This window comes from Lactuca sativa, chromosome 6 (assembly GCF_002870075.4).
Source record: "Lactuca sativa cultivar Salinas chromosome 6, Lsat_Salinas_v11, whole genome shotgun sequence".
NCBI classification, from domain to species: domain Eukaryota; kingdom Viridiplantae; phylum Streptophyta; class Magnoliopsida; order Asterales; family Asteraceae; genus Lactuca; species Lactuca sativa.
In genome coordinates, this window is record NC_056628.2 from 55,074,896 (window position 1) to 55,088,909 (window position 14,014).

The 14,014-nt window shown below is 37.6% G+C and overlaps 1 protein-coding gene across 1 annotated transcript; it reads right to left on the reverse strand.

Annotated features, from left to right (window-relative positions):
• Window positions 1-11,840: 11,840 nt before the first annotated feature.
• Window positions 11,841-13,720, reverse strand: LOC111905458 (polygalacturonase). Its single transcript, XM_023901148.3, has 3 exons — window positions 13,234-13,720; window positions 12,853-13,142; window positions 11,841-12,737 (listed from the first exon to the last, which is right to left on the reverse strand). Exons 1-3 carry the CDS (start codon window positions 13,675-13,677, stop codon window positions 12,290-12,292), a joined length of 1,182 nt encoding a protein of 393 aa, XP_023756916.1. The 5' UTR covers window positions 13,678-13,720; the 3' UTR covers window positions 11,841-12,289.
• Window positions 13,721-14,014: the final 294 nt, after the last annotated feature.

Here is a 14,014-nt window from a genome sequence, read left to right on the forward strand (position 1 = left end):
TCGGTACTTACAGGAAAAAGTTGAAGAGGTTGGTGTTTGAGGGGTTTTGGTGTAAATTGATGAAATGGGTGAAGAATTACTAAGATCGAGATTAGGTCGGCGTACAGCATCCATGGTAGATACTCTAACTGGGGGATTTAGGGGGTTTGTAGATCGTAATCAAGATGAAGGGATTTATGGGGAATGAATGAGTAATGGTTGGATTTAGGGGGATTTATGGTAATCCCTAAAAATTGGACCCAAAAATCTCTATATCGGGTTTACAAATACACAAACCACGCTTTTTCCTTTTCGTTAGAACCAAGTGAAGGTCAGATGACGGCGACGATAGTGGTAACTGATACACAAGGAAAACCTTTTCAACCACCATGAAACAATTAAGACAAAGTTACAATGTTTTCGTTGCTTCAGCCTTCGGTGTGTGATTCGCGGCGACGACGTGATTAGGGCAAGAGGGAAACAACCATCGAAATAGAGAAACAAAAGGGGAGATTCGATTGTGAAGATGAAGAAAAGAAGGTAGAAAAGAAAGGCGGGTTTTCAAAATTTTAGGGTTTCGTTTCCCCCCGTTATCTTCTCAAGGCGCGTTTCCTTAAAATTATAAAGCGACACCTAGAGAAGACGCACGCTTAAGATAAAGCGCCCTCCGTGTTTTTAATTTTTTTTCTTGAAACACTAATTTAAGGGCACGCAAAAATGCGCGTCCACTATCCTTCAAATTTTGGAAGTCTGACAATATTTTTAAGGACGCCCAAAAATGCGTAACGTGAATCAGCGAGTGTCATTGTTTGCGCGTCATTAAAGGCTATTTTTCTTGTAGTGAAATTTTATCCTTCTGCCTAATATGATTATTCTTATTCGTTCTGTCATACATTGAAAATTTTTTCAATGCTTCAGAATTATACTTAAGCTTGTAAGTATAATCATATTTACTAAACCTTAGTAAATCATGACGAATAGTCTTATCCATCTTTTGTGGTGGACTTTGACAAGTGCACAAGAAAGTGTACTTGATCCCTTAGTCCTTCTCTTGACTCACACATCCATGTGAACAAGCAGTTAGTCTTAATTTTCCAATGCTTGAAAGTTCTCATTCATCATACTATACAACTTGCATGATTCCAAGTTTCTATCCAACTGAAACTTGGGTGATGAGAATCGACACTACTACAAATGAAAGACTCAAATTCATATTTCCAATATTCCTATCAATGGAATCATATAAACAACATCTTTTTTTCCAAATGCCATAGTAAGGATATTTTTTTAAAATAAATAAAATTAAAAACTTTTCTTTTATTTTAAAACTTTGCGGAAAAACTAATCCTTACAATGCAGATGTATATGAAAACTTGTTGTCATCTATTCCTAAGCAATCTATCATAACTCTTAAGCACGTGTTCAAAATTCTGATCACCGAACCATGCGATCGAAATCCATCTTCGCGATCAGAATCAACATATACTTCCTTTAAGTTTCTTTACTTTTCTTTGATTCTTAAAGCATCAACATGTGACCCAGCCACATCATGTAATAAGAATCTCCAAATAGGAACTTAATAGAGTTAGACCATGGACTTTACCTGAAATAAAGTCAAACTTATTGACTTTATCATCCTTAGGTAAGTTTGGCAGCTTCATAACCAAAGCCCCTTCCTTTGGCAATAGAAATATATGGATCCTTAGGTAATAGTACATGGGACTATCTCAGACTTAGCCTTTCTCTTTACCATTTGGTCAACCAAGTTGACTATGGCCAATCCCTTTCCATTGGGAAGAGAATGCATTTCTGGATTTCCTGTGTCACTATTGTCCCTATCCATAAAGTTTTGGGAAGTTGATCTCCTAATCAAATTTGCTTTACTAGTACACTAAATCATTTCTAATTTAGCAGAACCAAGCAAATAGATAAGATCATTAAGGGTCTTGTCATAGTCTATCTCATAGGAGTCCCAAAGGAACTCACTATGTGACTTAGAAAGTGATTGAACCACCAACTTTCTCAAGACTTTGACACCTAACTCTCCCGGCTTGTCAATATGTGACTACATCTCCAAGATGTGATCACACCTAGACCTTGCACTGCTAATAGGGCTTGAGTGACCTTGAACTTGTGGGTTTGGGAGAATAATTAGAGGAGATGGAGGAAGTGAAGTTCCAAGATATTTGGGAAGATCATAGATGTCTGAACTTGACATCTTTTGGGAGATATTCGAGATAGTTGATTTAAAGTCCTTAATATGACACCCAATATGAAATATTAAGGCTAGGACCCAACAAACTATTTTATAACTTAGAAGAGGGATGCCGTAATCCAAGCTATAAAATATTTGAAGGTAGGTGAATGACGATTCACCAATTTCCACCAAGATAAACGAAATGTAGTATTAGGTTTTAATTGGTTTTTGAAACTCCTAGATCTTTTGAGATTCATTGAACTGTTCAATGGCATGTTTCAATCTCGAGTGTGCCCTTCGGGTTTTGTGACTAGGATGCCGAGGATCATAAAGCAAGGTGTGAAGTAACCATGGAAATTACTTGGTACCCTTAAATGTTTACCCCTCAATCGATGTGCCGGTTAACCACACACGCTCCATCGATACTATGATAAACATTAAGTTACCCTTTGCCCACCTTGTTAAATACGAGTTAGTGTGCCAGTTAACCACACACGCTCCACTAACCGACTTAAACAAAGTGCAAAGTGTAATTTCATGGATTAGCACCTTATTCACATTTTCCTATGTAACTAAGATTGGGTATTATTAAGAGTTTAGTTGCTTAGTATTTATCATTAATACTTTTAATGAAGTGAGAATTATAGTCCTGTCAAACCCGTTCGACTAACGACCCTCCACCAGTCAAGGAAGTGATGGGTGAGAGTGGACACCCATTAAACTGCCATTTTATAGGCAGCAACCTTATACCCCCCTTATAGACCGGCTTCGTGAATGAGGCCTACTAACGGTAAGACTGACTTGCTCTTATACATATATATATTATTAACTTATAATATTATAAAGTATAAGGGTTGAATTTTAACTTTTAAAATTCTAAGGGCTAACTTGGAATTAAAGTATTCATAAGTGAAAACTTTTCAAATTCCAAAACTTGAGGGCAAGTTTTGAAACTATTCAAAACTCTTGGATTTTCATAACTTATGAGATTTAATTAAAGTATTAAAACTTTTAATGAAGAGACTCTTAGACATCCATAACTTGAGTTCAAGTTATGGAGCCATAAAAACTATTTATAAGAAAAGACTCTTCATTTTTTTTTATAACCTAAGGCATTTTTATGAGTTTTTAAGATTCATAACTGTGACTTTTCATATAACTTGAGGACAAGTTACAAAAACACATTTTATGAACAACTTTTAGATTAATTTGGATTGAAAACGTCTAACACATATTTTTCATTAATCTAAAAAATAACTCATAAAACAAGGAAACATAAAACTTTTGGTAATCCATAACTTATGGAGTTAAATGTTTATTTTATGAAGAAAATTTTCATGTTCCATAACTTAAGAATAAGTTATCGAATTCTTTAAAACATTAACACCAAATTTTGTAACTCCATAAAAACTTTGAATCAATTTTTTTAAACCTTTTCATATCCATAACTTATGGAGGTTTCAAAAAACTCTTTAGATCAAACTTTTAAAACTAATAAAATAATCATATCATTTTATCCTTTACTAAATTTGACCTAATTCAACTCATATAGCAAATGATTCAAATTTTACAAATAATTAGTTTTTCACAAAAAAAGTAATTATCTTAAAATTTCACAAACGTCATGTTTTTTTCCTTTTTTTTCAACTTTGAAAATAAAAACATTTGCATCAATATAACAGAAAACAACCCATGGCTCTGATACCACTGTTGGGTTTTGAGCATTCTAACACTCCTACGGTGTACATGCAACCCTATAAACCTTGGATCTATGTTTTCTCTATTATACATGCAAATAAGAACTTTCCAAGGCTTTAATCCTAACTAGAATACTATGAGGTAACTATACTACAAAGACTAGTTAGATGACATACCTTTTGGTGTAGCTTGATGTCTTCAAGCTTTAAGAGCTTAGCCCCAATAGTGTGGAAGCCTCAAATGGAATCACAAATCACCAAAACACCTTGGAAGACTTTAGAGAATATGGATACTTGGTTCTCTCTAGTGAAATTGGCTAGCCCTCTTAGTGTACCCACACTAGTGCCCGTTTCACCAACCAAGGACATCTTTATATAGTGTGGAGGATTAGGGTTAAACCCTAATACCCATGACCTTTCATTTCCTAGGATCCATGGGTTAAAGCTCCATGGACTATCCATGAAGACTTAGCCCAACCTAAATGAACTTGTCCCACTACACATATATATCTAAGAGTCCATATTTAATTAGTTCATTTTGATCACTTAATTAATTATAAATTAATTCTTGATCAATACTAATTAAATAATATGATTATATTAATATATTAGAACTTATAATATATTAATATAAATCATAAATATACTATTCTGAAAATACTATCCATATAAATTGTGCCGGTGAAGTGCAACCCAAATGGGCCATGCCGGGTCGGGTCAAGTACATACCAAATATAGTTATGGACTTAGATATTAATCCAACAATATGTTACTTCCATAATTCCGTAGCCCCACAAATTGCCCGACCTCCGTACAGGTAGAACCATACTGAAACACAAAAACGAGGGTGTCAACCAAAAGCTAACTCGATACATAACTCATAACTGGAGATCCAAGGATTTACATTTGCATTTCGCCCAAAATCTTATGATACACTGCATCCATTCACTAAACTAGGATATAAAATCCCTAATTCACCGCTGAGACTACCAATGTCACACCTGGTCCAGCCACCAGGTTCCTGATTGTCTAACTGATATGGCTACCCTAGCCTATACACCACACTATGCCATACTTTGGCCACATAATTATCCTACTAAAACTATAATCCAATTTCTTGACCCAAACAGTCTCTACTAGATCTCACCTGCATTGCCAAAATCACACAGGCCTCACCCACGGGTCTCACCCAGTCTATACCAACGGAAGTGCCATACCTACGGGTCTTACCCCATCGAGAGCTACAAAAGCCCAACCTTGAATTGGACCCCAATGGTCCTCTTTGCCCAAGGAATGAGCTGATCTTCCTTTATACTCACGAACACCCCAATGATGGTTTACCTTAATCTGGTGAATGCTACGATCCCATCACAGTCTTATAACACTTCCAAACTATCTGCCAATCCAGTGAGTGCAACGACCACCCCGCAGTCTTGCGACACATCTATCCCGCCATGGTTCCTGCCATGGTATTACCACACCTCTACCATATCATCCACAATCACCCTACATCAAACCCACATATGACTGAATCCGAATCAAGTGTTTGTATCATGCTTCGAACCCTAAAGCCTTCATAAAACAAGAATAGGCAATGAGGTTCTAACTCACCCCGTAACTTCGATCCATCTGTATGCCTGCTATACATCACAAAGAAGACACCAACCAGCTGTTGGAAGTTTTCTGATGTCCTAACTTACACAATATTCAATCCAGACGACCACTCGATTCGTCCTTCCATGGATGTCTTCCGATCGTACCATAACAAATGCTAAACGACAGAACTCTGACTTCATTGAAGAAATAACCAGCTAATCTAACCATAGACCTTCCAAAAGATACCCCTGAATTGATCCCATCAAAGAACTGGAACAACAATCGATGAAACTGAAACCTGCTCAGCAAGATACGACCCACTGATGACTCTTGGCATGCAAAAAGGCATATAACAATTCTTGATGATATAACTCAGCCAATAACAGCGAACTAAACCAGAGATAATGCTTACCTATACCTAAAGAAGATTCCAAAGCAATATAAATACTGATAATAATCAAGAGACAAAGTGAAAGATAATATACCTATAATAGCTTTTGATGATATCAAGACCTCCCCTTCCTGCCGAAGCACCTGTGATGGAACCCAGGCTACACCAACCACTAAGCGCGGCCAATTCATCCTGATATGGCTAGACTGATGACAACGATGACACAATTCTACCTCCATGGTGCATTCTTGGCAAAGTTGGCCCTTCCATTCGCACTTGCCACATTTAGACTTATGGCACACACGCACATGTGCTGACTCATCCTTCATATAAACATCATGGCTCCTCAGGCCTCTAACGATAGACATGGCAACATACAACTGCTCAAACGTTGCCAGCGGAGTCAGACCATGGCTTTGCTTCCTTTTCCCCAGTCGCCTCTCCAAACCTAATGTCTGCTCCTGAGTTACTACTACCACCCTATCAACCGCATTAACAGCCAAGATCCGACCCTCGAACATGGTGATCAATCTATCAGTAATACGACCAATGATGTTGGGTAACTCCTCATGTAAAGCTCGTGAAAGCTCGGTGGCAATCCGATCGTGGGATCGATCTCCTGGAAGGCATGATGAACAAACCATATCCGATCCCTTAAGAGCTAGCAAAAGGATCCTCCTTCCCAAAGTATTCTAGGGCTCCACAAGCCTTGAGCTCCTGATGGGCCCCCAACTGTCTTGCAAAAATGTCGGTCTGAAAATCCCCGAGATGACCATCCAAAAGTTCCAAAATCCTTTCCTCGACCGAACTAAAGATCATAGGAGTCTATTCCAAATTATTGTGGGTAATCTCCAACAAGATGAAATCCCGCATCCGTTCATCGATCGTGTCACACCCCGAAAACCAAAGGCGGAAACATTTCCGGGGTTGACTCCACGTTGACTATCAAATCCAATGCACATAGTAAAACAGTAAACACAAAACATTACATTACATAATATTGTTTACATATGTTTGAAAGAAAAGTTATACAAGTGTTTTATACGTATATGATATGAACAAAAGTAAAGACGATTCTTCGGCACGCTCCGTCTTCTCCAAAGGGTGGTGGTGTACCTGTCTAACGCTGACCTGAGAATACAAGCGGTTTGAAAATCAGCATAAAGCTGGTGAGTTCATAAGAGGTTTAGTTTTGAAAAGATCGAGTTTCCTTTGTTACAATTTCAAAAACGGTTGGTTATGTCATTCCAGGAAAATCCCATATTTTCCTTATAGTTTTAGTTATTCGTTTGTTACTTTATCCGTTTATGAGTTGATGTGCTACCCAGGAAAATCCCATATTTTCCTATGTATTGAGTTGCCTATTTGTATATAAGTTCGTTACTGGTTGGTTCTTAGGATTGATTTTGAAGTACTAGTAATTACCATGTGTATAGTATTAGTTAAGTATTCTAAACCCTTAGATATTCTGCATTCGAATGACTATTATCTACTAACTTAGTTGTATTTTCGAATATTTGGAATCACACAGAAGCGTACATTACAGTATTTTTGAAGTTCTGTTGAGTTCCAAAAGAGTACATTAGTTGTATAATCGAAGCTCTGTCGACATTTTGAGGCGAATATATTTGAAACTCAGAAGAGGTCCAGAGGCGTATTTTCGTATTTAATTCGAAACTCTGGTGACACTCAAGGGGTACATTAGCTGTATATTCGAAGTCTTGGTGTCATCCAAAGGCATTAATTCGCATTCGTATTCCTATTTCTATTAGTATTCGTTCTATGCTATCTGTTAGATTCGTATTCGTATTCGTTCTATCCTATTAGTTATATTTGTATTCGTTCTATCCTATTAGTTATATTCGTATTCACATTCGTATTCGTACTAACCTAATACTTATATTCGTATTCGTTCTATCCTGTTAGTTATATTCGTATTCGCATTCGTATTCATACTAACCTAATAGTTATATTCGTATTCGTTCTATCCTATTAGTTATATTCGTATTCACATTAATTCGTATTCGTACTAATCTAATAGTTATATTCGTATTCGTTCTATCCTATTAGTTATATTCGTATTTGCATTCGTTTAGTATTAATCTTAGTGATGATTAGTATGATTTCTTATTCAAAGAGAATATAGTTATAACACTTTTAAATGAAATCTATGTTTAGTCTAGCTGTTTAACCTGCAATTCGAACCATTAGTTATCACAATTTTCATTATTAAAATCATACATGAAATAAAACATTTGAAATGAAAATACGTTTAAGTACAAGATTCCTTGTACTTTTGCTTGTATTCCCCCCTGAAAACGTTGAAAACCATTTGAAAAACACATGAAAAAGGGTAAGGGTATGAACTCACCGGACGCGGAAATGTGACGATTTCGGACACTAAACGTCGGTTCGGGGCCTGATTACTCGCGATGTCCCTATGTAAAATGAAATAATGTCCATATATATCTAATTAGATTTACAATCACTGGTTATATGGAACATTATACTCTAATGAGATTAAACACCTCAAAACGAGTGTTTGGAGTGACCTGGGTGACATCTACGGACGTGTAATGGTACTAAGGACTTGGGATTTGAGTTTACTCCCCAAGAGTAAACATTTTAGGGAGTTTACAACCATGAAACACATACATACATGAGTTCACGGCCGTGAACTCATGTTGGTGTGATTTTGAGTGTTTAATGGCTTGTTTGGACTTGGGAAATGTTGGAATGGACTTCTAAAATGCCTTGGAATAAAATTATGGGACTTATACCATGTTTAAGGGAGTTCACGGCTGTAAACTTGTTGTTTACAGCCGTAAACTCTCCCATGGTCTTGAATAATTATTTTGAGGCACAAGGAACAATCACATGTGATTCTAGCAATTTTTCCAAGCCTTGGGGTGATTTTGGGGCTTCATTTGACACATATTTGGGAGTTTACGGCCTAAGGTATGAGCTATGGCCGTAAACTCTTATATGTTGCATTTTGATATGTTTAAGACCCCCAAACTATTTTTAGATGGTCCTAGGATTTACCACAAGGCTATTGGTTGAGTTTCAAGGCATTTGGACATGTTAAAAGGGGTTTACTCTCCATTTTTGAGGGATTTACGGCCCAAGCATGTGCCTTGGCCGTAAACTCTCATTTACTCCTCAAAAATTATGTTTGTGATGTTCTAAGGCCAATACCATTATTCTAAAATTCATATCTAATCCTTGTTTGAGTCTAGGAAGGGTTTAAGGGCTTAAAAACCCTCTAAATTAGTGTTTGCGGCCTAAGCACCTTCCATGGCCGTAAACTCATAAACAAGGCTCTAAATCATGTTTCAAGGCATTCTAAGCCCATTCCATAAAGTCATCTAGCCATATCTAAAGTCTAATTGTGGTTTGGAAGGGTTTTGTTGCTCCAAAAACCCCATTTATATGAGTTTACGGCCTAGGACTGTTGTAGGGCCGTAAACACATGATATTGGTCCTAATCCATAGTTTAAACTCAAATTTGAAGGCTAAAGAGGTTACATAACAAGCTAGGGAAGGTACCTTGGTGATTAGAAGCCTTAAACTTGAGATTTGAAGCCTTAAACTTGGATTTAGGAGAGAGGTTAGAGAGAGAGAGAGTAGAGAGAGGTAGCAAAAGCTTCAAATGAATGTTTAAACACGTTTAAATAGGTCCTAAAACTTGGACACAGTGGAATTCTACCCGATACCGGCATTAAACGGGGCTTTTGGTCGCACCCGATTAAGTTTCCGTAACTCGACGGGGACGTTTCTAAAATTTCGAAATTATACAATTTGGGGCTAATTTCGTGAGTTCCTAACAGGTTTGGACACTTATTAGCATCAATTAAACATATAAGTTTAATTAATTTAACCCAAAAGCGACATCGGAACGAATTGACATACGGCGAGTTATACAGGTAGAATGGGTTTTCAGCGATGAACAACTTTGGGTTGTTACAGATCGCCTTAGTACCTGTACCTGAACTTGAGCCCAAACCCGAACCTCCTTCCTAATTACTCATCACCATTCTGAAAAACAACCATGTAAATGATCAGAACATTTCCAAGAATCCTCATCCCACAGGCTTCCTATATTCTCTAAGACACTCCTCGATTCAAGTATGGATCTTGTGCTTTTAGTAGTATGGGCCCAATACTACCTTCCACACCTATCCATACTTTACTCAAGAATCATCACAAATCCTCTAAGTCGTATTCCCAACTGATACTCCAAATGCTTGCTGAATAGCGCAACTAAACCCACTGAAGCACTTCCTAGGCTTTCCTTGGTTTTTGACCTCACCCTGCCATCAGTTGTTGAAGAACTCCCCATAATCCCAGTTAGCTACCTCAAGAATACAATCACATGCAACAAAGCTCAGATAGTCCTTCGAGTAACGGTTAGACTCAAATGAGAGCTATGCAATAGGGTCAAATCCATTAATGTGAGATTATTCAACCTTTATTACATGTGACTTAGCATATTCACTTAAGAACTAACTCACATTACTTAAGAGTCCCACAAAGCACAAAACAATCAACATTCGTGCAATAGTTATCTAATCCGTAGAATAACCAAAGAACATTCAAACTCACTACTACAACTCATGCTAGGAACTTCCACTCTCATTGTTGGTTGCCTTATGCATGCAAATTATACACAATACATGATCAAATAGACTGTCGAGTAAAAGACTCTACCCTAGGACCACAACCAAATGAGGAACAGGAAATAAGGCCAAATCAATCATTCTAGGGCTATATGATCTTAACCGTATACAATTTTTAAAACATACACTTAGCAATTACTAATACCAATACATATTCTCATTCTAGCATAGCATCCAATGCTCCTTAGGCTACAAGGCATCACATATCAGGCCAATCTATCATGCAATTCCTGAAAGTATCCCTAGCCTCATCCTAGCATGCAATTATCATAACGTATAATCATAACAAACATGTATGGGTATTCTAGGAATCACTTACTTGAGCTCGACTGATTGCACGCATCACACCCCTTTGTCTTTACAAAATCCCTTTTAGAAATTTACTTCCCTTTACAAAAATCTTTTTAAAACAGGGTTTTTTTTTTAAGAAAAGTTACCAATTCCTCAGTTTGAGTTCAGTCACACTCGAGAGTGTGCCTGAATCCCTCAAACCAAGCATCTGATACCAACTTGTAACAACCTAAAATTATGAGGTAAAAATTTTGTTTTTAATTCAACCAAAACATTAGTTGTCTTTAAATCAATATTCAATATCTGCTTATCCAAATATTCAAAAGTACTTTAATGGGAAAACAATTATCAGAGTACAATCCCAATAATCATCATGATGCGGAAATACGGGTGGATGCGCTGCAATCAAGCTGGGTCCTTCCCTTTCGAACCAGAAATTCCTGAAATCATAACCATAAAAATCATAAGCACAAAGCTTAGTGAGTTTTCCAAAATACCACATACCATACATACATACATACATACAATTAAGCATATCTGGGTGCTTGCAATCCCCTTTATTATGTTTAAATCGGATACCGAGTCTATTTTCACTCCTTACCACTACCATACACATCAAATATATAGTGGGCTCCGCCCGACATCGGACCTTGCTCGGTATACAGATCTGTTAGTCATCAGGCCCCGCCCGATATGCATCCATTAGAATGGAGTCGTGCCTATAGGAGTTTCAAGATCGTACCATATGTAACCGGCTTTTTTAGGGCGAATTCCTCAACCATGACATCCTCAAAGAGTGAGGAATGAAGTAGAAGAATAACCGGTTGGTCAGCAAAGCCTCTTGCTAAGAGAGATAGGCGAGACAGGGAGAAGCTTTACCTACCGGCATCAACAATGGTGGGTTCCGGCGAGCTAACGATGCCAACTTGCATGCACGTATCCTGTGAGTTTGTGAATTTCTGGTAGGCAAGGAGTGGCAGGACCACAACAAAATAATTAGAAGACGATAGTAGAATGGCTAGGGGAAGAAGCAGGCATCTCTGATGGAGTCATCGGCCACCATTGACAATAGTAGGGAAGAGAGAGAAATCGAGAAGTGGAAAAAAATGGATTGGTACCTATGTTGTATATTGAAGAATATAAAGTACAAGTTACAACATATAGAAAATAACAAATTATCCTATTTTACAGGATCTACGTACAGAATGGTCCTTCTGATGCTTTGTTGACTAAATAACAACTAGATCTACAGAAAAAAGAAAAAAAGGTGTCTGCTTTTTCGGATCTGTCAAAAAATTGTCTGCCTCATCAAACACCAGTCTGATTGTCTATCAGAAATTTTCGTGCTTCAACTAATTTTGGAGGTGGAAAAGTCCAATCTTTTAGTTGTCTGCTTCGGATGTATAAAAGTCCCGAATAAGATTGCGTAATTTTTTTTTCCTAGAATCGAGTACTTGAATTAGAGACAACTTGTAGGTTGAAGTAATCCAGAAGCAGTACCAGCAGCAAAGGAGCAAGAGGAGACTGCTGGTTGACCCGCATATTTTAGGTTAACATCCTTTAGTCTGATATTAGTGCATGGCTTCCCCTTTCTACAATCAAATTTCACTGCCACCCGTGTTGCTGATGTTCCATGTACATCCTCATACAGCACGTTGCTGATCTTTACTCCTGAAACCTGATTCGGGCAATTCTCATTGTTTGGGCAGTAATTTGCATCTATTAGTATCGGATTTTTTACGTTCACCATACTTGCATGCTGGAAAACAACATCCTTCACGAATCCATTGCTACGTCTTGCCCATGTCTTTATCCTTAAACCATTGTCACTACCTATAAATGTCGCAGTTTTTACAGTAACATTCTGAACACCCGCTTCTATAACGTCCCAACCTAGACTCCCGATGCTGCATCCACATAACACAACTAATTAACACATACACAAACACACTTGGAGAAGAATAATAATATATCATAGTTCAAAACAAAACTATAGATGTTATATATAAAAAACTCATGTACCTGATGCCATGACCGGGGCCACAAACCACCTTCTCTATCCAGATGTTAGAATTGCCAGGGCCAATGGAGATGCAGTCGTCCCCTGTGGAGATCTTAGAATTCAAGATAGTGACGCCTGTGGAAGATGATAAATGGATACCATCTGTGTTTGGGCTGAGCCCGGGTGCTGAGATGCTCACCCCTTGTAGCTTGGCATTGGTGCATGCATATAACAGGATGTGGAACATTTGGCTGTTTAATGACCTTAAATTACTGATCACTATGTTTTGGGAATGGTAGATGCCAAGTGTCTGTAACATTAATGATATATATATATATATAATCTTAGAAAGGAATTTAAAAACAACTATATAAAAAAGTTTATAAGGGGTGCATACGAACCGTAGCTCCTTTAGGACATGTCTTTCCAGAGGATTTGCAGGCCCATAGAGAAGAACCTTGGGCATCAAGGGTTCCACCGGAGATTGTAACATGGTTAGTCCGGTAAAACTTAATCCAAACTTGGGCGTTGCCTACAGCATTATACGTTGAGGGAGCCACCAAAGTACCATCTATCTTCATTGTGATGGCTTTGCTCTTACATGTTTGGCCGGAGAATGTGATTGCAGAACCAATCAAGTACCTGCCAATGGGTACATAGATGATGGCGGGATTTGTTGAATTACAGGCCAAACCCCATGCTTTTAGGAATGCACTTCTTGAGTCTAAGCGCCCATTGGCTTTGGCTCCAAAACTTAGGACGTTATATGTTACCTTTGCTGAATATGAGTACTGAAAGAGGAGGAAAATCATCAAGACTGGAACAATATTTAGTTTGGTGACCATGATGAATTCGTTAAGAAATGTTATAGCTCTATAACCAACCCGTTGATTCAGTTATTTATATCTGTTAAAATTGATTGCATAATCGAGGTATGCACCGGGGGTAGGTTGTTTTATTGATAATGATTGATATGAAGTACTCCGTATGTATAGGATTACGTACTGATCCATCGAGATGGTAACATGCAGGGAATATTAATCATGTAACCTCCATAATATATTAACATCTAAACAAGTCTGTATAATATTCATTTCACAAAATGTGGTTTGAAATTTCGATAAAAAGGTTATTCTAATTATGAAGTTATATTAAAATGGTGTGAATGGTATTGGTAGATGT

Coding starts and splice junctions, on each gene's coding strand:
- LOC111905458 (XM_023901148.3), bottom strand. CDS start 13,677: ATGGTCACCAAACTAAATATTGTTCCAGTCTTGATGATTTTCCTCCTC. Junction 13,143..13,233: donor CATGTCCTAAAGGAGCTACG/GTTCGTATGCAC, acceptor TTAATGTTACAG/ACACTTGGCATCTACCATTC. Junction 12,738..12,852: donor GGCCCCGGTCATGGCATCAG/GTACATGAGTTT, acceptor ATGTGGATGCAG/CATCGGGAGTCTAGGTTGGG.